At 38.1% G+C, this 24,705-nt stretch overlaps 1 protein-coding gene across 1 annotated transcript in view; it reads left to right on the forward strand.

Moving 5' to 3' along the window:
* Positions 1-20,604, forward strand: part of RLF (RLF zinc finger) — a 123,532-nt gene extending 102,928 nt beyond the window's left edge. Inside the window, exons 7-8 of the mRNA XM_069068040.1 lie at positions 12,053-12,194; positions 15,370-20,604. Coding sequence (XP_068924141.1) covers positions 12,053-12,194; positions 15,370-20,118 — 4,891 coding nt within the window. The 3' untranslated portion in view covers positions 20,119-20,604. The remainder of the gene's footprint in view (positions 1-12,052; positions 12,195-15,369) is intronic.
* Positions 20,605-24,705: the final 4,101 nt, after the last annotated feature.

Here is a 24,705-nt window from a genome sequence, read left to right on the forward strand (position 1 = left end):
AACTAAAAGTAAATAAATAGATTTTTTAAAAAAGAAAGTCTTTTGGATCTGTTAAGGAGAGCAGCTGTGCAACACTGTGAGAATTAGGTTCTCTGTAAGATGATTTTATTTTTAGAAGAAAGGGGGAAGTAGAAAGGAAATGGAGACAGTGGCCACAGATAGGAAGGGGAATTGAACTGTGAAAGATAGTGTGTTCTGTAAGTCATAGGACCTGAATTCAAGTACTATCATGTATTTGTCATATGTCCTTGAGTACAATCTCTGTTTCCTCCTCATCTAGAAAATCCATCAATAAACATTCATTAAGTGCCTACTATATGCTCAGCAAAAGAGCCCCTGCTCCCAAGGAGCTTACAGTCTAATGGGAGAGATAACATGCAAACAAATCTATCCAGAGCAAGCTATAATAGGAGATAATGGCACTGGCATTAAGGCGGGGTTGGGAAATGTTTCCTGGAGTAAAAAGTTTGTCCTGGATGATCTCTGAGAGATCTACATCTAGAAGTTGTAAATCTATACATTCTTATCAAAAGGAAATAGAACAGAATGCCAGCTCTTTTCTGATTGAGCAGGCAGAGGTCTGCTAGGCAGAAGAAAGACCTTGAAGATCAATGAGGGGAATACCCAAGAACTCTTCAGGTCCCTTTGAAGTTAATGAGGCAGCTCTAGGTAGTGCTGTTACTGGAATCAGTAACACCCAAGTTCATATCTGGCATCAGACAGTTCCTGCTTGTGTGACTGTGAATAAGTCAGTTAACCTCTGTCTGCCTCAGCTCCCTCAACTGTAAAATAACAGCACCCTCCTAGGGTTGCAGTGAGGATCTTAGCACAGTGACTGGAATGTGATAGGCACTACATAAATGCTTATTCCTGTCCCCTTTCATAATGATCACTGACTAGCCAAAGTGCTTAAATAGGAGGAGGTGGCATTATTTGTGGGCTAGGAGTTTTTCTTTTTATCTATATGGTAATTAAACTAAATAAATTCAACATTTATTCATTGCTGACTGAATGTGTTCTGCTTTGATATAAGGAATATACCAAGTTGAAAGAAAACCTGGTTTTTGCTCTCTTGAAGTTAATAATTTAATAGGGAGATAAAACACCTAAACAGAAAACTACACAATGATATATAATAAATGCACCAGAAAGATGCTTTACAAAGTGCCCGTTGACAGGTCCAGAGAGGAAGGTAGAAGGTAGAAGTGGGTGTTAGGAAGAGTTTCTGTCAGGAGCTGGTGTGTGGGTTAGGCTTTAAAGGATCAATAGAAAGTCAGCAGTCACAGAATGAGAGAGAGAGTATTCTAAGGGTAGTGAACAGCATAAGGAAAAAACATAGTAATAGGAAAGCATGGGACATATTGTAGTGACAGTCAACATCCAGTTTGACTAGAATGAAAAAAAAGTATGTTGATCAGAATAATATGAAATGAGGCTGCCACAATCTTTAAGGCATAGAGTCTCAACTAGAAGACTAATTAAAGTCAGTAAATTCCAAGTAAATTAATATATGTTTGTTGTCATCAAGTTTTCAAGGCTTTTAAATCTTCTTTCATTCCTTTAATATTAGCCATTATACTTTGCTGGGCTCCATAGAAAATGTTTTCATCATATCTGGCCTTTTACCTGTATCACCATTGAGTAATTTCTACAAGGATACTACTACAACTAGAATTAATTCTGTTTTCTTGCAGCAGTAAAGAATTAGCAGAGATTTCTCTAAGTTGCTTCTTAAACAATTCTGCTGGGGCACAAGGAAGCTATTTGACACTAAATGTTTTATTCCTTTTTCTTGATGCTCCAAAAGAGGAATAGAATCTGAGCTAGGAAATAGTTTTCGGATTTGAAAAACCATTTAAGTATTGACCTTTTGTAGCTTTCAAACAAAGACAAGGTGGGTGGAATGTTCAAGCCAGAATAGGACATATGAAAGACTTTTCATCAAGCAGAAACCGAATGCCAAATCTGTTTGAAATAAGGTTTTAGGATTATGTAACTTTAGGTAGACAAATGTTTAGATACCAGTTTTTCCTGTGAAACATTGAGTTTCTTTCCATGTGAAAATATTAGAGGCTTCAGTTCAGGCAATGTTCTTTTATTGAACAGAAGGTAGGGGTTTATGTGATATTCGTGACCACAAATGCATTGGTATTTTTAAACCTGAAAGGTATAACTAGAAAACATTAACATTTTTTTTGTGTTAATTAGATCTTTACATATTCATCTTAAGTGCTTACTGTTTTTCTTCTTTCCTTCCCTCCTCCAGTGGTCAACTTGGGAGGTGCCCGACTACAAATCTCATAAGCAAACCAGATTCAATACATTGTGTTCATATTTTAAATGAAACCCAAAATGAAATTTCTTGACTTGAACTTTAATCACCAGATTTGATTCTGGATGACTTCTGTTTGTGTTGATAATTTGTGGTTGGCAAAATCACTCTCAAAAGACAAAAATTTGAAGATATTGGGGGGAAATATGTAGATGATATTAAAACAGTTTGAAAAAAGATACATGTAAGAAGTTTAAGCAGTAGCTCCTAGACTCATAAGCTAATCAAAGACAATACATTTATCATAGAATTTTTCAAACACTCACATTCTCAACTTCTACTCAAGTTTCTGTAGCACATAGATTCCCTGCCAAAATAGGAATAGTAGAGAGTTTTACTTGGCTTAGTAATTTGTGTTTTGGGATTTGGGAGCCAGCTAACTAATTTTACCTAGGGTCACTCCTAAACCATCCATGATTGGCTCCTGTGGTGGGGAGAACTTCTCATGTGGTACTTTTGTCTCAGCATATTCTCCACACAGTTCCAGGGAATGAATACTATCTGAATTTTCTTGACTGGTTCAGTGTCCAGAACCGTTCTGTTAGGAAGGACCTTCTATTTAAGACCTGAAATTTATTACCTATGATGGTCATGAACCATTAAATCAGTCAACAGATACAAATTTACCTGTCTATAAATACCCTTGAAATGGAGACACTCTTAAGGGCTGTATCTCTACAAGTTGGCTCTGGTCTTTGCCTGCTCTAGCACAGAAATATACTGGAATAAGGACCAAAGAAAGCACAAAAAAAAATAGTTTTATAGTTAACGTAGTACCTGGCATTCATAAGCACTTATTAAATGTTTAGTCTTTAAATAGTAAGCATGTACCAAGCAACTCTATGTAACACATACTGTCGTAACTACTTAGGTTAGAAATACAAAGAATGAAATAATCCCTAAGCTCCAGAAACTCAGATTCTAACACAATAATGTATTTTGTCAAATTGTACCCAATATACCTCCACTGGACCTTCCTTGGAAAAAAGACATGTATATTTATAGGTAAATCCTATTAAAATATACGTGGATTACTTTAGGGAAGTTTTGTCTCAAACAAAATGTTCAAGTTGTTCATCAGAAATGGGAATTGACACAGCCACTTTGTGTGAGAACTTAAATTTAAATAACTAATAATAGTAATAGTAACTCAAATAAAAGACAATCTCTTTAACACCAGTATTATTCTGGTAGTGCATACAACTATGAATTATGTAATACAACAGTGTCTGAACAATAAAAATTTTTAGTAAGCCTAATTGAAATACCTGTGTAGGCTGTAGCATATTATCAATGATGACTTGAATATATGAAGTAGGCAAAACGTTTATCCAGGGAAAGACTGATCACAGAGGGAGGTTGGTTAGTCATGTAGTAAGAGCAAGAGATAACAAATGGACAACCCAAGTGCTACAATTGAACCCACAAAATATTAAAAGACCTAGAGGAAGGATGGATCCTTTATAAAAGATTTAGGAGATGACATGGACAAAAGACAAATTGGATGTGAAGGTTTGGATAGATTTTGGTCTGTAGTATTGGAAGAAAAAATTCCTATCAGTTTACTTTAGATCCATTGAAGCATTAAAATAACTCATACCATGGTCTGACAAAGAAGACATATGTTTGTTTGAAAAGGAAATGAGCAGAATTAAGGCTTAGAAGAAAGAAGAAATACATTCATAAATTGAATAAATAAGATAGATAAAAGATAGATTAAAAAAAAGGAGATAAAAGTACAGGTTGCAACTTGCAAGGAAAATCCTCCAAAGAAAATAGGGCAGAGGGGCGGCCAGGTAGCTCAGCGAGTAAGAGCAATGGCCCCAGTGTTGGGATGACCTGGGGATCGAATCCGGGCTCAGATACTTAGCACCATACCCAGAAATAACTGGCCATGTAATCTTGAGCAAATTACTTAACCCCAATTGCTTTTAAAAAAAAAAGAAAGAAAGAAAGAAAGAAAATAGGGCAGAGATGGGGGCAGCTAGATGGCATAGTGATAGAGCACCGGCCCTGGCATCAGGAGGACTTGAGTTCAAATATGACCTCAGACACTTAACACTTACTAGCCATGTGACCTTGGGCAAGTCACTTAACCCCAATTGCCCCTCCAAAAAGCAAAAATGAAAATGGTGCTAATACCATTCCCAGGGTGTCCTTGGACTATTCTGGAAAGGAGCACTAAAAATGCTAATTAGTGCGCCAGGGAGTCTTGAGAAGAATCTAATCCCCAACTCAGAACATAAACATCCTCTCATTCTTTTTCTTCACTCATTCCCAAATCAACTTTGAGAGAGAGCAAGTGCTCTCCAAGCCCCCCTGAGCCAAATACATCCTCTTCTGTACTTTTTTAATAATCTCCATGTTGCAATATATATAAATATTGGCCCCCTTTCATTCTCATGACAGCAATGGGTAAACTGTGCTTTGTTTTCACATCTGTCTGTTCCTATCTAGTTATTTGACCTTGCAAACTTTTCTGTTTTTCTGTCAGTTTTAAAGCCTATTTATTCACAATTCTCTTGGAATTGGTCACTTCATAAATTGCAGGCTCCCCTACTTAGTTTATTTTCTACATTTACAGGAGCAAGTTATCAGTCATTCAGGGTCTCATAATGTGGAGTATGGAGAAGGATATCTGTGGTGGGTGGCAGAACATTGCATAATTTTTTCATCCTACATAAAGAAACTGCATATACAGTATTTAACATTTTGGTTTTCTTCTCTGTAAAATGAGGAGGTTTGATTTTTAACCTCACTCCCCATTTAAAATTCTAGGATTCTGCAAAAGTTTAACCTAAATATCTTTTGCCCAAAGATGTGGTCATACAGGGAGAAGTTTCTTCTTAGAGGTGAAAAACAATAGGATCTTTAGAGAAGTCCTATTACCTTTATGACATCACTTCTCTAGTCCTTCCTAATGCTCCTAACCAGCCATGTGGGACCCATTTAGTAGTCAACACCCTTGGTTCATGATTTTTACTTCAATATGTCCTCTCTGATCACTTCTCTACATAGCCAGCAGTTGCCTCATTTTACAACCATCAGTGGGCTTTGTTACCACATGATCACATTTTTTAAACTACCATTACTTATTTTCAGACAATTGGAAATGCTAACATCACATTTGCTAAGTTCCTTTAGGGGATAATTTCATCATGTCATTTGTTATCACCTCTCTTTTGGTTATACATGTAACCCTTAAATACAAAGACCTCTTACAACTGCTGGGGAAATCCCTCCCTGTCACTCCAAATACAGACTGGAAGGGAAAATTTGTTCTAAATTTTCCAGTTTGCAAGTAACATTACAAATAAATAGTTGTTAGGTTACAACACTATTTGTGCTGGGTAGTTGAGCCTATCTTATGAGCTATTTTTTACATTATTGTTTCTGATGGAAAATGAATTCTGCATTCCTAATAACCAGTTTACAGATTATCTTTTGGAGCATAATTTGTTCACAAGTTTGGGATTATCTATATTGGAAATTGGTTTTGACCTTAAAAAATTCCTACACACACCTGACAGAGAGCTAATTTGTTAGATGAGTGAATCAGGATTGAAAAAGATCTTAACATAACAGCCATAGTGTGCTTACTGATTTTCATAGACTTAGCCCTTCTCAGCAGTGCAAGGACCTAAGACAGTTCCAAAGGACTCATGATGGAAAATGCCATCCACATCCAGAGAAACAACTATGGAGTCAGAACACAGAGCAAAGCAGACTATTTGCTTTTTTCTTTTGTTTTGTTTTTTTCTTTCTCATGGTTTCTCCCATTTGTTATAATTCTTCTATGCAACATGACTAATTTGAAAATGTGTTTAATAGGAATGTATATGCAGAGCCTATATCAGATTGCATGCCATCTTGGGGAGAGAAGGGGAGAAAAATTAAAACTTATTGAAGTGAATGTTGAAAACTAAAAATAAATTAACCAATAAAAAAAGATCTTAACAGTTTGGAATATGTTGTACAGCTCTACCTCTCTTAAATCCAATTCATGCACAAATCAAGACATCACCCTTGTGATGTCATTGGTCTTTGAGAATGAAAGACCAATCCTAAGATGAAATGTAATAGGGATACGTGTAAAGCCTTGCAATTGTTTGTTTTTTTAAATCCAGCTGTACAAGTATACAGTTGTATTGGAGGAGATGTAAGGAGTAATTATTGTTTAGTCATGCACAACTCTTTGTGACCCTATTTTCTTGGCAAAGATACTACACTGGTTTGTCATTTCCTTTTCCAGTTCATTTTACAGTTGAAGAAACTGAGGCAAGCAGGGTTAAGCAACTTGCCCAGGGTCACACAACTAGAGAGTGTCTGTGGTCAAATTTGAACTCAGGTCTTCCTAACTCCAGACCCAGTACTACCTAGTTGCCCTTAGAGAGCAGGTCATTTGAGAGACTTGTGCATTCCACTTAACTGCAAAGCTCAGTCTGAGTCAGTGGTGTGATGTGGCAGCCAAGAAAGACAGTGTAACATTAGATTATTAGCAGAAGTCTGGTGTCTTTATTGAGGCAATAAAAAGCAACAATACCTCTGATCCATATACCCTCTTTTTTACATCTATACATCTTAGAGAATGATCTGTGCATGAAGCAAGGGCATCCTTAGTGAAGATGTGAGGTAAAAATAGTTCTTTTCTAAAAGATTTTCTTCAGCAGATCGCATTTTCCAAGTCATACAGTGTGACTAAAAGACAGAGAAAATACACATTTCCTCTGTGGTTGTTGATTCCAGAAAGCTTTTGACTTGTTATATGCTTTTAGAGTAAAACTCATGTGAGAGAAAATATGCCTATAGTGGGGGCGGCCAGGTGGCTCAGCGAGTAAGAGCACCGGTTCCAGTGTTGGGACGACCTGGAGATCGAATCCCGGGCTCAGACACTCAGCACCACACCCAGAAATAACTGGCCGGGTAACCTTGAGCAAGTTACTTAGCCCCAATTGCTTAAAAAAAAAAAATATGCTATAGTGGGTTAAGCCATGACCTTAGAGGCAAGTACACTTGGATCTAGCACCCAGAAAGTGCTGTCAGACAGCTCTTTGGAGATTCCTAAATTCTAGAGTAGGTGCTAGTCTGTACTTCTCAATTTGCACCCCAGTCCTGCTCTTCAGAAGGCAAAAAAAAAAAAAGCATAGCATTAAAGGTGCTTCTCTGACAAGAGTTTTTCCAAGCATCTTTTTTTTTTTTTAAAGCAATTGGGGTTAAGTAACTTGCTCAAGTTTACACGGCCAGGTGTTTCTGGGTGGATGCTAAGTGTCTGAGCCCGGATTTGATCCCCAGGTCGTCCCGACATTGGAGCCAGTGCTCTTACTCGCTGTGCTAGCTGGCCGCCCCTCCAAGCATCTTTTAAGACTAGTTCTTTGATAGTTATAACCACAAAGTTACCTATAGTTGATGGACCTCTAAATACTAACATAAAGTGATGCCTAGACATATGTTTGCCAAAACTTTTCACTATTTCTAATGAGGATGCCCTGTGTCACAATTAAAATCTGAGAAACTGAGGCAACAGAGTTCTAAGCATGTTCCATTTATTAGCAAGGCTAGCAGTTGCCAGTAAATGGGGTTCAAGATTCCTTAGTAACCAAGGACCTTGTGGAGAGTTTGCAGAGCTTTGTTAGAGTCAAAATTACAAAATCTTGAGTGACATGAGAGTTTCTGATTCCTCATTGTTCAGTACAGAGGGTGCTAACCATAAGTTGTATCAGTTTGCCTCAAGGTGGACTAATGACATATCCTGGGGCGTCATGAACAGGTACAAGAATAGGGAAATCATGGTTGGAAATGGGTTAGAAACAGGGAACCTATTATTGGAATGGGGAGCTAGAAAAGTATACAGTCTTTGAGTAGTAAACATTCTTTTTTTTTTTTTTATTTTCCCCCAGTTACATATAAAGACAGTTTTAAAAACCTTTAGTTCCAAATTCTCTCCCTTCCTCCCCACTCCACCCCCCCATTGAGAAAGCAAGCGATTAGATAGGGGTCATGCAAAACATATCCATAATAGTCATGTTGGTAAACACTTTTTTTACACTGATTAGCTAGGCATTACAAAAGCTTATTGATTAAATAGGCTATTAACAATATCAGTATCGAGTTTAGCATCATGTGGAAAGTGTATGATTTTTCCATGAGTCCAGATGAGGAATTGGAGCTTTGACTCACACAGAAAAGAGTCTTGCAAAACAAGGGACTTAGGCTCACAGGAAGCAGGGAGGTTAAACTCTAACAAATTACTAATATAAGCTAGTTTAATTATGTTTAATAATTCATAACTTCTTGTTTGGTTGTTTTCAATCATATCTGACTCTTTATGACCTTATTTGGGATTTTCTTTGCAAAGATACTGGAATGATTTGCCATTTCCTTCTCTAGTTCATTTTGCAGATGAGGAGACTGAGGCAAACAGGGTTAAATGACTAGCCCAGGGTCACCCAGCTAGTAAGTGTCTGAGAACAGATTTGCACTCAAATGAGTCTTCTAACTCCAGGCCTGGCACTCTATCCACTACAGCACCTAGCTGCCCAATAATGAGCTGTACCCAGAATTTAGTAAGATTAATTGGACTAGATTGCTTTTGGAAGATGTTTGGTGCTTTCTTTGATCCCAGTTGTTGCTTACCATAGAAACTGCACATTGCCAACTATCCTTTTTGTAAAGGATGTCATTCAAGACATGGAATATTGGAAAAGGAGGTGAGCCAGTAATGTATCAAGAGGGACTAATAACCGATGAACAACCCAAAGTATTTCATGGCATTCACAAAGTATTAAAAGAACTAGAGGAAGGCCTCCAGTGTATGGATAGATCCTCAGAGAAGTGTTTGTAGAATGGCACAGGCAAAAATTGTGCATAATGAAAAGACATGGATGAGGTGCAGTCCTTTACGTATGGTGGGAGTCCTTACATCAGTGAGATCATTAATCTTATTGTTTAAAACTGAAACTTAAAGTTACAGCACTCAGACCAAGAGAGAGGATCATCTTGCTGTCTGTCCTCTACCTTAATATAAGACTTATTTTTGTATTTTAAAAGAAACTCTTAAGAATTGCATTGGGTTCCATGGAGGGCAACCAAGATGGTTAAAGGACTCCAACCCATGCCATATACAGACTGCTTGAGGAGGCTTACGATATTTAGCTTGGAGAATATTACTTGGGTTGGGGGAAGGGGAGAAAAGGTAGAGAACATCATTGCTTTCATCATATATTGGAAGGACTCACATGTGAAAAAGGAAGTAAGAGCTTACTGTAACTTGGCAATGGGCTAAAAGTACAGGGAGACAAATTTTGGTTTAATACAAGAAAACTTCTTTAACAGACTTCTCTGAAAATTGAATGGAAGTGCTTTGTGAGTTTCCCATCATTAGAGAGTTGTTCGTGTAATAACTGAATGATCACTTTGTTGTTGGAGAGGATGGTGCTCAGCCATCTTTCCCAGTCTCCAGAAGAACGACATTCTTGCAATAGAACACTGTAATCACTTTCTAAGCAGAATAAGATATAATTTCCCCCCTAGTTCTGAAGTTGCCATTGGCTGAGTGAGTAGGAATAGCTCTTGGGTAAGTTACATTTGCAGGCATGGATCCTATCCTTTGTCCCACTTCCCCATAAGTCTTGAGGTTTGAGACTCTTTGAGACTAAGATAGAGACTTACAGTCTTGAATGATAAGGACTGCTAGTGTGGTCCTCCTTTTTCTGGATTAAATAGAAGTGGACAGATTCATTCCTCAAGACAGTACCCCTCTGCAGCTTTCCTTTTCCTTAATAGGCCCCTGTACTTCACATAAGTATACCCTAGAGGTCAGAGGTTCCAATTAGCTTATAAACCTCCATAACTATAAAAGATAGTCTTATCACAAGTTGGCCCTCTTCTCATGACAGAGATAACTAAATATTCTTTCTTTCTTTTCTCTGTTTGCTATTTCTCTGCCCACCCTTCCATCTTCTATGTTTTTTTCCTCTGTCCCTACCTGACTTTGTAAAACATCCCCTTATCTCTACTCATTCATTATTTTATTCTTATTATTTTATTCCTATTGATTCATTTAACACTGTTCGATATTATAAGCTCTCTACTTTATTTCTTTTCTACATAAGCAGGTTAGCTGTTGTCTCAAAGGATTATCATAAGGAAGGATTAGAACTTAATGTAGAAGGGATTAAGATACCCTGTGGCTGAGTCCCATAAATCTTTGCCTATAAACAATCTTATATAGTCCTTGGTCTGTTATTTTTATTCTTCATTATAATCCTGGGTAAAATTCTGTCAACCTTATACAATATATATACATACTCTTAGAACTCAGTGCCCTGCGTAACTTGTTTAGGATTAAATATGTTTTGAGCTTTCATCCATTTGGCAAGAGAATTGAACTAGATGAATTTGAAGACCATCCATAGCCCTTCCCTTGTTCCTGAAAGGTAGGTCCTGTGTCAGTTAAACCGTAAAGCATTCTGATATATGAAGTATTTATAAGAGAATGCAAGACCCAACACCTCCTTTTACTTAGATATGCAGTTTGTGATTTTTAGAAGCAGGGACTGTCTCACATTTCTCTTTGTGGTTCCAGAACTTGACATAAAGCTTAGCACAGAGTAAACACTTATTAAATGCTTTTTAATTCTATTTTAGCTAGTTATTGAATTTGAGAATATCCATGGGACTAAGACAATTGTTCTATAGGTGTACATTATCCACATTTCCTCTGAGCCAGTTATGTTAATTATAATTATCACTTCCTCATGAACCAGTAGAGTATTTTAGTTCATAGTCATGTTTCAATCTGTAATTGTTGTATCATGTTAGCCTGCTAGAAGAGGAGGAAAGGATCAGGTAACTAAGAGAAAGGACACTTTCCTAGGCAATTTGCAAAATAAATTCAGTGGGAATAGCAGTAGATAAATTTTATAGCTAAGATTGAAGAATGTGAGGAATAAATAGTAGGAGTGGGACAGGGAAAATAGAATGTGAATATAATATCACATACTCTTAATTTTTTTTATTATTTAGGTTACCAAATCAGTCAACAAATATTAATTAATCATCTATGATGTGCCATGCACTGTGTTTGCAGTAAACAGTTTACCTGAGGTGGTGTTTAAAAATCCTTCCCAGGGAGCTAGGAAAGGAAAATGAGATGATCACTATAAGAAATAAGCATGATTCTGAAAACATAATTTAGTGCCTTTTTAGTGAACCCAAAACTAAATGTATTTAGGATTGAAATACTTTTCAGTGATCATAGATTTCACCTTAATTCTCTTAGGATTGGTTCAACAGTTCTACAATATAGTCCAATACAGATTCATAGAATTAGGAGAAGCTTAACTTGGAAATCAAGCAGCCCAAAGTACACTCAGAATATTTGTCAAATAGATACTTGTGATTAGAATTCTAAAGGAAGTGCATCTGGAATATAGTCCCTACCCTTTGAGAAACCTAGTTTGTTGCAAAAGCAACATGTGCCTAAATGGTTTTGTGGGTGGAGGAGTGGAGTTTCCTATACATTCAGAAGGGAAGAAAAAAGGATAATAATTGAGACAAGCCGATGGAGAGTTTACTAATATAATGAAGTCATAATAAATGTAACGTTGCAGATTTTTCTTCTCATTTGGCTATCTTGCTCATAGATAAGTAAAACTTTAGACACATCTCACTGTTTTTAAATGATCTACTGTTTAATAGTCTTTTCTGTTTTTTTCTTAGGGAGTTGACTCTTTTTTGGAGTAAGTTGCAAAGAAGAATTGATCCTTCTTTAGATATCTTTTTGGAGCGATGTCGACAGTTTGGTGTTATTGCTAAAACACAGCAACATCTCTTCTGCCTGATTAGAGTTGTACAAACAGAAGTAAGTACTTTAGGCTGCTCAAGAAAATGAAGCTCAGAGATGTATAATGACCTGCCCAAAGTTGTGCAACTAATAAATGCTGGAGCTAGGCATAAAAACACATTCTGTAAGGTATTGTTGAAGGATAATGCCCTTACCATGTGGGTCCCATATTCTCTTGAGCATCATAGTTTGTGTTCAAAAGCCAATCATCTAATAACATGCAGTGACACTTCTCTTTGGACAGGTCCAGGTCATACCTGAGTTCATCACGCTCCCAACTCTAATAACTTAGTATTTCAGGGTTTTACATCATGAACCACCACCTCAATTTCATCTGAGGATTGTAATGTCAATCATGTCCCTAACCAGAATTTTAGAATTTCATAATTGGTAGGGAATTTCTAGGAAAGGAGGAAGAAGAAGTACCTACCCATGTGCCAGGCATTGGACTGAATGCTTTACAGTATCTTGTCTTATCCTCACAACAACCCCAGGAATTAGATGCTATTTTTATCCCCATTTTATAGTTGATGAAACTGATACTTAAGAGGTTAGATGACTTGCCATAGCCAATTCAACCCTTTCATTGTATAGATGGGGAAATTGAGGCCCTGAGAAGAAAAAAGACTTGCCTGAAGTCATATCTAATGACTAAGCTAAGACTCTAATCCTATGTGCAGCCTAATGTTTTCTGCTTTTTTTTCCTTTGTAGTCTTCATTTCTGTGACCATTCCTATCATTCTTTGAAACAAATATTTTCCTTCCTCCTTTTCCAGCAAGGAGCATGATCTTAAAGCTAGAAATGATTAAAAGGGAATTGAACCTTCGGTTAGATAAAGGCATTGTAAGAAAGCATTATCCTCTTTACATGAGAGCAAGTCTGCAGTCCCAGAAAAATTACTTTCCAGGATAATAACTGACATTTAAGGAACAATTAAAGGTTTTCAAAGCATTGTACATATATTCTTTCATTTGACCCCATGAGGTAAGTGCTTTGGGTATTTAATATCCCCATTTTACCAGTGAGGAAATTGAAGCTTAAAGAAGTAAGACTTAAAGGGGTTCTGAAAGAATCTGCGGTCAAAGACTGGGTGGGGTTGAGTGAATCACCCTAAAAAGTTTGAGGCAATAAAATGGATGTTAGAAACAACCAATAAGGAGGTTGTAGTCTCTGAATGAAGACATAATTACCTATTCTTGTTCCTGGAACAGAGGTGGAGAATCAGGAAGGTGGTATAGTATAAGGAACACTGGATTTGGAGTCAGAGGACCTGAGTTTGAATCCTGCCCGACTGCTACTTACTACTACTACTACCACTACTACTACTACCTGTGTGACCTTGGGCAAGTCACATAACCTCTCTGGACCTCAGTTTCCTCCTCTGTAAAATGAGGGGGTTGGACTAGATGACTTCCAGTGTCCCTTCCAGCTGTCTGTGATTCTAAGAAAGATCATCAGATGGGTAATACATCATATAACTTTTTATATAATATATCTGTGCCAGGTCACTTAATTAGTAGTGCCTCAATTTCCTTCATTGCCCAGTGGGCTTATAGGCACAGATGTGTGAATTATACAAAAATGCATCCTCCCTAAAGTGCTCCCAACATATTCATGTTCTGAATACTAATAGTTTGAATAAAAATGAAACCGGATTTTTTTTTTTTTAGTAAGCACACCGTATTGGTCACTGTACGTGACCTTAAATTGGCTTGGTAGGTGATTTCCAGCTTTCATACCTGCTCATACAGTTGCCCCTGCCTAGAAAATCACACCCTTCCCTATACTCTTCTGTGTTTATCTCACCTACATCCTGGGTCCAGTTTGTCTCATCACTTCTTTGAAGCCCAAATTACAACTGCTTGAATCTTCTGTTGACCACAACACTGATAAGTATCAATGTATCAGTGTATATTTATGTATATGTGTACCAAGTTATAAGTTTGAGGCTAGAGACTAAGTTTTATACTTTGCATCTCCCACGAGAGGTGCTTAGGAAATCTTGATTGTGGTGATTTTTCTCACTGTTCATTTTTATATGAGGTCAAGTGAGAACCAACTTGAATGTACAACAGGAGGGATGCAGGTTAAAGACTAGGGCCATCTTCCTACTAAGATTGAGACACTGGAACATCTTTCTAAAGCAAGTTGTGTAGTTGTCTTAGGAAATATTTCAAGCATTTATCTCTTAGGTTTTTTAGTTATTATTGTTTGTCCTTCATTTTTAAAGAAGACCAATGACATCACAGGATGAAAGTGTTTTGTGCATGAATTAGATTTAAGTGGGGCAGAATTTCAGTCATCAGCCTCACTCTCTTTTCCTGAGTCATCAACCTCCGTGTAGCAAGACAAAAGTCAGGATGACTGGCAGTGGCCCAGGATGCAGTGAATGACCTTGGCATCTTCGATGTCTGGCCAAGCTCTAAGTGCTCTACGGCTCTTGCTTCAGCCACCTTCATGGCTGGCGGAACAAATTGCCCTCATCTGCCCGTTCCACTGGGGGAAGGCGTCACATGTGTGGGGTAGACAGCCCCCTAATTCACCAACAAGTTGTGGCCTATTGGTTACCCTCAATCTGGTTTAGCCCATCTGCCGAGAACGTTTTACTGGGGTAACCACTGAACATCCTGCAACGTCTTAGAGCCACAGGTGAGAGTGAGTGCCAGGTGGACACCAAAGGTAGATGAATAGCCTTGAAAAGGGTCTGGCGAGTCCTCACACCAAAGGTGCTAGTCCTCTTTGAACACATGCATCCCAGATTTTTCAGTAAGGTTGTGCCCAAAACAGATATAGATGAGTTTTCAAAATTGATATAGATTTTTGAGTTGTTACTGGCAAGAAAAGAAAATTGAAAAGTCTGTCCCTAAAGTCATTAGTTTCACAGGTACAGAAATCTCACATAACGGAGATCCAAGTGCAATAAAATCAGATTTCAAAAGGAAGAGAAAATCCAGTATAAAGTTTTGAAATGTTTAGGAATAGTAACAATAGTGTAGATTTTTACACAGAGGTTAATCAACTCTGTTTTCAGTCATTTGCTCAGATATACCCTCATTGGAAAGGCCAATACCCAGGGCCAAAGAATGGTACAGGTCTGGAGAACTGGTGAGGATGTTTTTATATAGTTTTCTTCTCTGTTTCAGAACAAAATCAAATTAACATTTTTTTTTTCTCCTCCTCCTCTTCTGTTAGGCAGAAGATGCTGGTGTGGCAGTGTCCATTTTATTATGTGTGAGAGCCCTTCAGATCCGATCAAGTGAAGATGATGAAATGAAAACATCAGTGTGTAAGACAATTGGTTGTCTTTTACCAGAAGACCTTGAAGTTAGAAGAGCCTGTCAGCTTACCGAATTCTTATTGGAGCCCAGCTGGGCTGGATTTAATATGTTAGAAGAACTATACCTGCAGCCAGATCAAAAGTTTGATGAGGAAAATGCTCCTGTTCCCAACTCTCTGCGTTGTGAGCTTTTGTTAGCTTTAAAAGCCCATTGGCCTTTTGATCCTGAATTTTGGGATTGGAAAACCTTAAAACGACATTGTCACCAACTCTTAGGCCAAGAAGCTTCTGATTCTGATGATGACCTCAGTGGCTATGAGATGTCAATTAATGAGACAGATGTTTTGGAGTCATTTCTCAGTGACTATGAAGAGAATAAAGATGATAAACATTCCAAAAGAAGAGATTCAGCAGATCAGCAGAAGGAGAAAAGAGACAAAAAGCCGATTGGTTCTTCTGAAAGGTACCAGAGGTGGCTTCAATATAAATTCTTCTGTGTGCTCTGCAAGAGGGAATGTATAGAAGCAAGGATACTCCATCATTCTAAGATGCATATGGAAGATGGGATCTATACTTGCCCTGTCTGTATAAAAAAATTCAAGAAAAAAGAATTTTTTGTACCTCATGTAATGGAACATGTGAAAATGCCACCAAGCAGAAGAGACAGGCCCAGAAAGAAATTATTGATGAAGAGAGAACGTGCTCAAAAGGGTAATGGCCCAAGTCCTTCTGCAACATCAGATCAAAATCAGGCATCCAACGAACAGGGAGATTCTCATGAGTATGTTACATTCAGCAAACTAGAGGATTGCCACCTGCAAGATAGAGATTTATACCCTTGCCCTGGGACAGACTGCTCCCGAGTATTTAAGCAATTTAAGTACCTAAGTGTGCACCTCAAAGCTGAACACCAAAACAATGATGAAAATGCAAAGCATTACTTGGACATGAAGAACCGGAGAGAAAAATGTTCTTATTGTCGGCGACATTTCATGACAGCCTTTCATCTTAGGGAGCATGAACGAGTTCACTGTGGGCCTCAGCCTTACATGTGTGTCTCTATAGACTGCTATGCGACATTTGGGTCAGTGAATGAGCTACTTAACCACAAACAAAAACATGAGGATCTTCGATACAAATGTGAATTAAATGGCTGCAGTATTGTTTTCAGTGACCTAGGACAGCTTTATCACCATGAAGCACAGCACTTCCGGGATGCATCATATACATGCAGCTTTCTCGGTTGCAAAAAGTTCTATTATTCTAAAACTGAGTTTCAGAATCACCTTTCCATGCATAATGGTGATATTTCAAATGGAGATGTTAAGACAACAGTAAAGCTTGAACCTGCAGCAAATGAAAAGAACAGTTGTCAAGATCAGCCTCATCTACTTGACCCAAATGAGAAATCACATTTACCTGAGGATCTGCTTTTCTCTGTGGAGTCAACTAGTTCTCAGTTAGCTCCAGATATTGAGGAAACAGGTTCTGATAACCTAAAAGACAACAGTGACAGCAACTCTAGTGATCAGTTAAGTCACAGCTCATCTGCCTCAATGAATGAAGAACTGATTGATACACTGGACTCCCCTGAGACTGTGCCTGATATTTTAATATCCTCTCATGATAAAGTCTTTGTCCCTTCCAGTTTAAAAGAGAAATGTTCCAATATGGCAGTTTGTTTTGATGGGAAAAAGTTTACCTGTGGTTTTGAAGGCTGTGGTTCCACTTATAAAAATGCTAGAGGTATGCAGAAGCATCTCCGAAAGGTTCATCCATACCATTTCAAGCATAAAAAAACATTGGGAATAAAGGATAAAGAGATCTTTCAATTTTTGGACAGTGAACGCAGTCAAACAAACGAGAACTTTAGTGCTGAGCCTAAGCCAGGTTCAGACACAAACAGTGACTCCCCAGATGAAGGTCTAGATCACAATATTCACACTAAATGTAAAAGTGATCTTCAGAGTTGTCACCATTCTTCAGAAGCCACAATTTGTGCTTCCCGAGTACCGTGTACTGAGGATGCCATGTTGGAGCTTCTGTTACGCTTGAAACACTTAAGCTTGAAAAACTCAATAACATCTTTCTCAGGGTCACTGCCAGTGTATCCATCCAATGGTGCTAAGTCCCTTCAGTCAGTTTCATCAAGCCCTATCTCAGACCTTCACTTTCAGAATCAAGAAGAAAATTTGTCAAGTCAATATCTTGCACAATTGGCAGCCAAGCCATTTTTCTGTGAACTTCAAGGCTGCAAATATGAGTTTGTGACCAGAGAGGCTTTGTTGATGCATTATGTCAAAAAACATAATTATTCCAGAGACAAGGTCCTACAGTTATCCATGTTTCAGCATCGATACTCCCCTTTCCAGTGTCATATTTGCCAAAGGTCATTTACCAGAAAAACCCACCTTAGAATTCATTATAAAAATAAGCATCAGATTAGTAATGAAAAAGTTACTCATAAATTATTTGATAATGGAAAATGTGATCATGTAAGCTCATGCACGGGGGATCACTTGAAAGGTAATGTCATGGGTAGTTGCTCTGCTTCTACTTTTTGTGGCAGTACAGAGCTTGGAGATGATCAAACTAATAACTCTGAGAAGCAAATACGACATCCTAAAAAGGAAGAGTGTAGTTCAGAAACTGATTTGGAATCTTCTTGTGAAGAAATCGATAGTAATGTGACAGGAAAATCATCCAGCATTTCATCACCAATAGATAGCCACAGGGAAGAACTAGAAGCAAGAGAGGGAAGAGGGAGTAGAAGAACTGTTGCCAAAGGAAATCTGTGCTATATTTTGAACAAGTATCACAAACCATTCCACTGTATTCATAAAAGTTGCAATTCTTCATTCACAAATCTAAAGGGCTTGATTCGCCACTATCGAACAGTGCATCAGTATAACAGAGAGCAGTTGTGTTTAGAAAAAGACAAAGCACGAACAAAAAGGGAACTGGTCAAATGTAAAAAGATATTTGCTTGCAAATATAAAGAGTGTAATAAGCGCTTCCTGTGCTCCAAAGCGCTGGCTAAACACTGTAGTGATTCCCATAACTTAGACCCTGTTGAAGATCAGAAAGCCCTTTCTGAGACCGACTCTGCTGCCAGGTTTCCCTGTAGCCAACCACAGTGCCCAGCTGTCTTCTACACTCTTAACAAGTTGAAGCACCATTTGATGGAACAGCATGGTATTGAAGGAGAGATGAACTCAGACTTTGAAATTCATTGTGACCTTAATGGCTGTGATCGAATCTTCACACATCGAAGTAACTACTCTCAACATGTGTATTACCGACACAAAGATTATTATGATGATCTCTTTGGAAATCCAAAAGTCGAAAGTGAGAGTGTACTGAGAAATGAAGGTGAGAAAGGTTTTGGAACCACCCGGGCTCACAGTGAAACAAGTCAGAATAATAAGAAGTCATTGAATGCTAAAACTAGAAGATGTGGCAGCCTCATTAAAGAGAAAAAGCTTCCAATCATTTTTAAAACAAAAGAGGAAGCCTTGAATATGTGTGCAGAGCAATCTGAACATACTCAATATCCCTGCATGATTCAAGGCTGTGCATCTGTTGTCAAATTGGAAAGTAGTATATTAAGACATTACAAACGTACGCACCAGATGAGCAGTGCTTATTTAGAGCAGCAGATGGAAATCCTAGTGGTTTGTGTTAAGTATGGTACCAAAATTAAAGAAGAGCCAGCCTCTGAGATAGAGCCTTGTATAAAGAAAGAAGAAACCAGAAACTGTGAACCAGGAAGCACAGTGCGTACCCATCCCCCAGGTGAAAATGAAGCATCTCTCCAGAAAAGCAACAGTTCCCCTCATCCAGAAAATAAAGGAAATGGGAGTCAGGAAGGGTGTGTAGAAAGCAATTCGGTATTTAATACAGATAGCTTCCTGTATAGAGAAACTTCCAAATGTAACCATAGTTCTGAAACCACTAGTTTGGAAGAGTGTCGTGTCACTGAGCCCCCTCCCTGTAAAATTGAAAAGTCTTCACCTAAGAACACTGATGGAACTGAGAGCAGGTCCTATTTAACAAATTTCCAGTTGCCTTTACCAAGAAAAAGGTTACCAGAAGCTGGGCATCATAGCTCTAGACTGGAAAGTAATGTGGTAAAAACTCCAATTCACGCCCCAAAAGATACATTTCGGAAACATTCGCAGGCCAGATCATTTGATTTAAAGACTTATAAACCCATGGGGTTTGAATCTTCATTTTTAAAATTCATTCAGGAAAGTAAGGAAAAAGAAGATGATTTTGATGATTGGGAGCCAGCAGAGCACTTAACAGTAAATGATGTCCCACAACCCAATGATGACTTATCAGGGAATGTGACTGTGGATGGCTTAGTGAATGAAAGCAGCCCTAAAGTTGATATACCTCTTCCTTCTAGTGATTCTGCAGTTCATGACAACCTGACCACAATCCAGCCTATCATTGTAGCAGAGTCATCAACTGTCCCTTCCCTCGAAAATCTGAGGGTCATATTAGATAAGGCATTAACAGACTGTGGAGAGCTTGCCTTAAAACAGCTTCATTATCTGCGGCCGGTGGTCGTCCTGGAAAGATCTAAATTTTCCACATCTCTTTTAGACTTGTTTCCAACAAAAAAAACAGATGAGCTTTGTGTCGTAGGGAGTTCCTAAGTAGCAGTCTTGTTTTAGAGAACAGACTGGCTCCAGTACTGCAGCATGGGGACAATTGCCAACTCGAACAAAGGCTGAGCAGCAGCCACACTATTGTTTAGGGTAGGGTAGGCTGTGCATTTTCATGAATGTATAATATCTTTGTCAACAGTATTGGCAGCGTTCATTAGCTCCCCAGTTGGTTTGTTTATTGGTTGGTTTTTTTTTTTTGTTTTGTTTTGTTTTATTAAGAAAATGGAACTGTGCTCTGTTTGGTGCTAATTAATACATCAAATATACTGGGGCTTCCTTTTTCAAATTAAGTGTGCATGATTGTATATGAAACAGATATTGAGGCCCCAGGGTGGGAGGGCTGGGGGGAGGGAGGCAGGCAGAGTTCTTACTTGACTTGAATGTGCACCTCAGGGTGCTTTGTGTAATATATTGTACACTACAGCATCTTATATTTTTTGAGTTGAGTTTCAATAAATTACAATTTTTCACCCATTTCTCGTTTAATTGGCAAGAGTTTTCATGCCACTCACAGGGTGGAATGGACATGTGTTCTTGTGTTTCTTTCCTGTCATGTGACTAACTGAAGCAGCCAGATTTAGACTTCTTTAAAGAAGAATCATTGTTCTAAAATGTAGACATGAAAGGGAGGAGCCAGTATTTAATGCATCCTGGAACTATAGAACTCACTGTGACATAGTCCACTGAAATTCTTTATGTAACCTCACCAGAAGGAAGTGGCAAGCAGAGACAGGAGACTTAACAAAAAGTAGAGTACTATTTGTTGGGGTTTTTTTTCTGCACTTGCTGTTAGAGATAATTGAACTAAGATTTCCAGAATCTTTTCATTTTCTGTTAACCCATGAGGATAAAACAGTGAAGTCATATTTCCATCTAAGTACCTAGATTTTAATGCTCTGAGTGATGTTCTCCTCCACCCTTGTCTCACCATTCTGCATACAATAACACCAACTTTCTTTTTTTTTTTTTCCGGAGGGCAATTGGGGTTAAGTAACTTGCCCAACATTACACAGCTAGTATTTTTGTGTGGGTGTTAAGTGTCTGAGGCCGGAACTGAACTCAGGTCCTTCTGACTCCAGGGCCAACACTCCACTCACTGCGCCACCTAGCCGCCCCTGCCAACTTTCTTTATATCCTCTATACTACTATACTTCATCTTTCCATAAAGCATATTCTTATTCTCACTCTCACCCTGCTCTTTCCCGGTTATTCAAATGCCCAGTCAGCTTAATCCCAAACCAGCCCAGTGACTGCTCACTGGAATATTGTAAAGGTAATTCTTATTCATAGGTTGTAAAGATAATTCTTATTCACTGCATTAGTGTTTATTATTTATTGCAAGACATCCAGATGGACATGACGTAGGAATGGAGCTCAAGATTAGTATTGAGCATAAAGATTTGGTATTCATCTGCATAGAGTTAGTTGAGTCTGTGGTAGCAGACAAGTTCACTAAGAATGTAGAGGGACAAGAAGGCACAGAGTGAGCCTTGAAGTGAAGTCATACATCTACATAGCCTCTGGTGTCACTTGCACCCTAGAGTTTCTATGCTTCAAACCAAGTACTTAGTAATGGTAACTTGAGCCCTTTATTGTTCTTTAGTTTCCTAAACTTTTCATTATAGGTGTTTTCAGTAACTTTTTAACTTTGGTAAATTCAAAAGCCGTGACTGATTTTAAAATGGGAATGATAATCTGTCACCTCAAAATAATCTCATATGAGGATAATTAAGAGCAATTTTTAAATCTTCAGTTGCTTTTCACTGGGAAAGGGTCTAGAAACCAGTCAGGTAAAGTCTCATGTTGCAACTAGTTCATGACCTTTTAAGCAAGTCCTTTTCTCTTTCTGGACTTCCTTGTTTATAAAATAAGTGTTGAACTAAATGAGCTTTGAGGTGTCTTCCTTCTCTGATATTCTATGAATACAAAGTACAGCAAGATTGTGCTATGTTCACAGCATAGTGCTTATGCTAGGGCTGGGATGAGGTTGGGGAGATAGACCCTGTGCTACAGTGTGAAGCTACAAAGAAATGAATGAAATAGTCATCTCCCCAAATAATACAAAATTTTACTTTGGGAATATATCATATACATAGAAATGAAGATCTATGCAAACTACATCTGTACTTGCAAGAAAGAAAGAGGTTATGGCCAGCTAATGGAATTGAGAAAGGACTTAAACAGAATCACTGAAGTTATGTTCTGAAGGAAGTTAAGAAATTCTTAAAGATGGAAGAGGGGAAGAGAATGTCCTGCATTTGGAGAGGTGGGGCTAGACTATGCAAATGCATAGAGGAAGAAGATGAAAGGTCAAGTTCAGGGAGCAGCTGATGAAATAAGAATGGAAAGAGTAGGAGCCACATTGTTCAAGACTTTGTAATTGAGGAGTGATTGATATGCATTAAGTTTAGAAATAGCAACTTGTAAGTTGTATAGAGCAGAGTGGTCAAATTTTTAGCTGCACTAGTTGCTGCATATTAGAAAAACATTAACATGTTTGTGTTTTTTTTTCTTTATTTTGTTAAAAGATTCCCCATTACCTTTCAGCTTGATTTGGCTGTCAGGTGCTGCTTGCTTCAGTTTGATATCTCTGGTGTAGAGTATTTGTGGGAAAAAGACAAGTAGAAGGAACAATTAGGAGGCTGTCATAATAGTTTAAGCAAGAGTATGAGTGGGAAGAAAGGGACGTGCAAAAGTTGTAGAAGTAAGAGAAGACAAGATTTGGCAACTGATTAGATTTGGGGGAGTAAAACAGAGAAGTCAAAGACTAATGCCCAGATTGGAAACCAGTAGTTGACTAAAAGGATGATAGTGTTCACTACAGAAATTGAGAAGTTTGAAGTAGAGATGAGTTTATTGGAACATGAGGATTCTGTTTTGAAAAAATTGAGTTTCAAATGTTTGCCCTTCTCCCTTCTGTCCCTTAAAATTTCTCTTAGTTCACAGCTACATGAATCCTTTCCTGATCTGCCTGGCTGCTAGTATATTCGTTCCCCAAACTAGCTTGTATTTGTATCATATTTATATACATACATATCTACATACACAAGTGTCATCTTCCCTGGTGGAATGTGAGCTTCTTGAGGGCAGGACTGTGGTTTAACTTTTGTCTTTGTATTTCAAACACTTGGTAGAATACCTGGTACGTTAGTGGTTTTGTTTTGTTTTTCCTTTTTGGAGGAGGGGAAGGCAACACACTTGGGGTTAAATGGCTTTCCCAAGGTCACATGGCTAGTAAGTATTAAATGTCTTGAGGTCAGATTTGAACTTGGGTCCTCCTGATTGCCACCCCTGCATTAGTGTTTATTATTTATTGCAAGACATCCAGATGGACATGACGTAGGAATTGAGCTCAAGATTAGTATTGAGCATAAAGATTTGGTATTCGTCTTGCATAGAGTTAGTTGAGTCTGTGGTAGCAGACAAGTTCACTAAGAATGTAGAGGGACAAGAAGGCACAGAGTGAGCCTTGAAGTGCAGTCATACCTTATAGGGCGGAAGAGGATGATCCAGCAAAGGAAATTGAGGAGCACTGTTCTGACAGAAGTAGGAGATAAGTGTCTTGAAAGCCAAGATAAAAGTTCAAGGTACAAGAGAATGGTTGAAATTGCCAAAACTATAGAGATCACACATCAAAAGCTTTAGTCATTTCTGATGATTCCTGTTCTGAATCATTCATTACAGACAAATCCTGAGTCTTAGTTTGATGAGTCTCAGTTGTTGCTATTTAGACTGAGTTAGAAATGCTGCTTACACTTGAATGCCAATAAACTTGTGAATCATGGCTTCAATTTCAGTTTTGCTTTGATACTTCAAAGTCAATTTAGTATATAAAATGAGATATACAGCTACTGATTCCTGTTTGGGAAGAGTGTTAATACTTTGCATCACTTAACATGATACACTGTTGTACTTCATCTAATCTTCAACAGGCCATTTTGCTTAGACTAAACAGGCAAGGAATTATTAAATGTCCTATTATCAGGTTATCGCCTATAAAGCTTACTGGTTCATGGCTTCACTTAGCTGACAATATTCTCTTCTTCCATTCCTGTACCTTGCCTTTAACTTTGGGTCTCATCCTAAAAATATTAATATCTGGCATCTAATTTTGTCCCAAACATCATCTTACCACACCCTTCACCAGCATTCAGATTGAAAGAAGTCACTTCTAGCTTACCAAGTGACCTGTGAATTTTCCTTCAAAAAAAAAATAAAGATTTTCTGAGCATTTCTATACTAATCCAATGCAGGTCATTGTTTTTTTGGAAGCAACAATCTAAGAGGCTCTTAAACTGTTCTTAATGTTAGATTCAACTCCCTACTCCAGTTCACTGTATGTATATATTACAACCCAGGACAGTGTTATCGTGTTACACACATAACACAAAGCTAAAAACACTTTTTTTCTACCTCATCAGTTTTAAATTCTTCTAGGCTTTCAATCTAGCCCCACCTTACATCCCAAACATGCACAGTGAATCACAATGAACTCCCTAGTCTTCATCCTTCATCTTGCCTTAGTCTGAATGCCCTCCCAACCCTATTCTTCCTATTGAAACCCTATCCAGCCTT

The sequence above is a fragment of the Petaurus breviceps genome, unplaced genomic scaffold (genome assembly GCF_028583685.1).
Source record: "Petaurus breviceps papuanus isolate PSGF00001 unplaced genomic scaffold, PetGlider_PUasm1.0 90760, whole genome shotgun sequence".
NCBI lineage: Eukaryota > Metazoa > Chordata > Mammalia > Diprotodontia > Petauridae > Petaurus > Petaurus breviceps.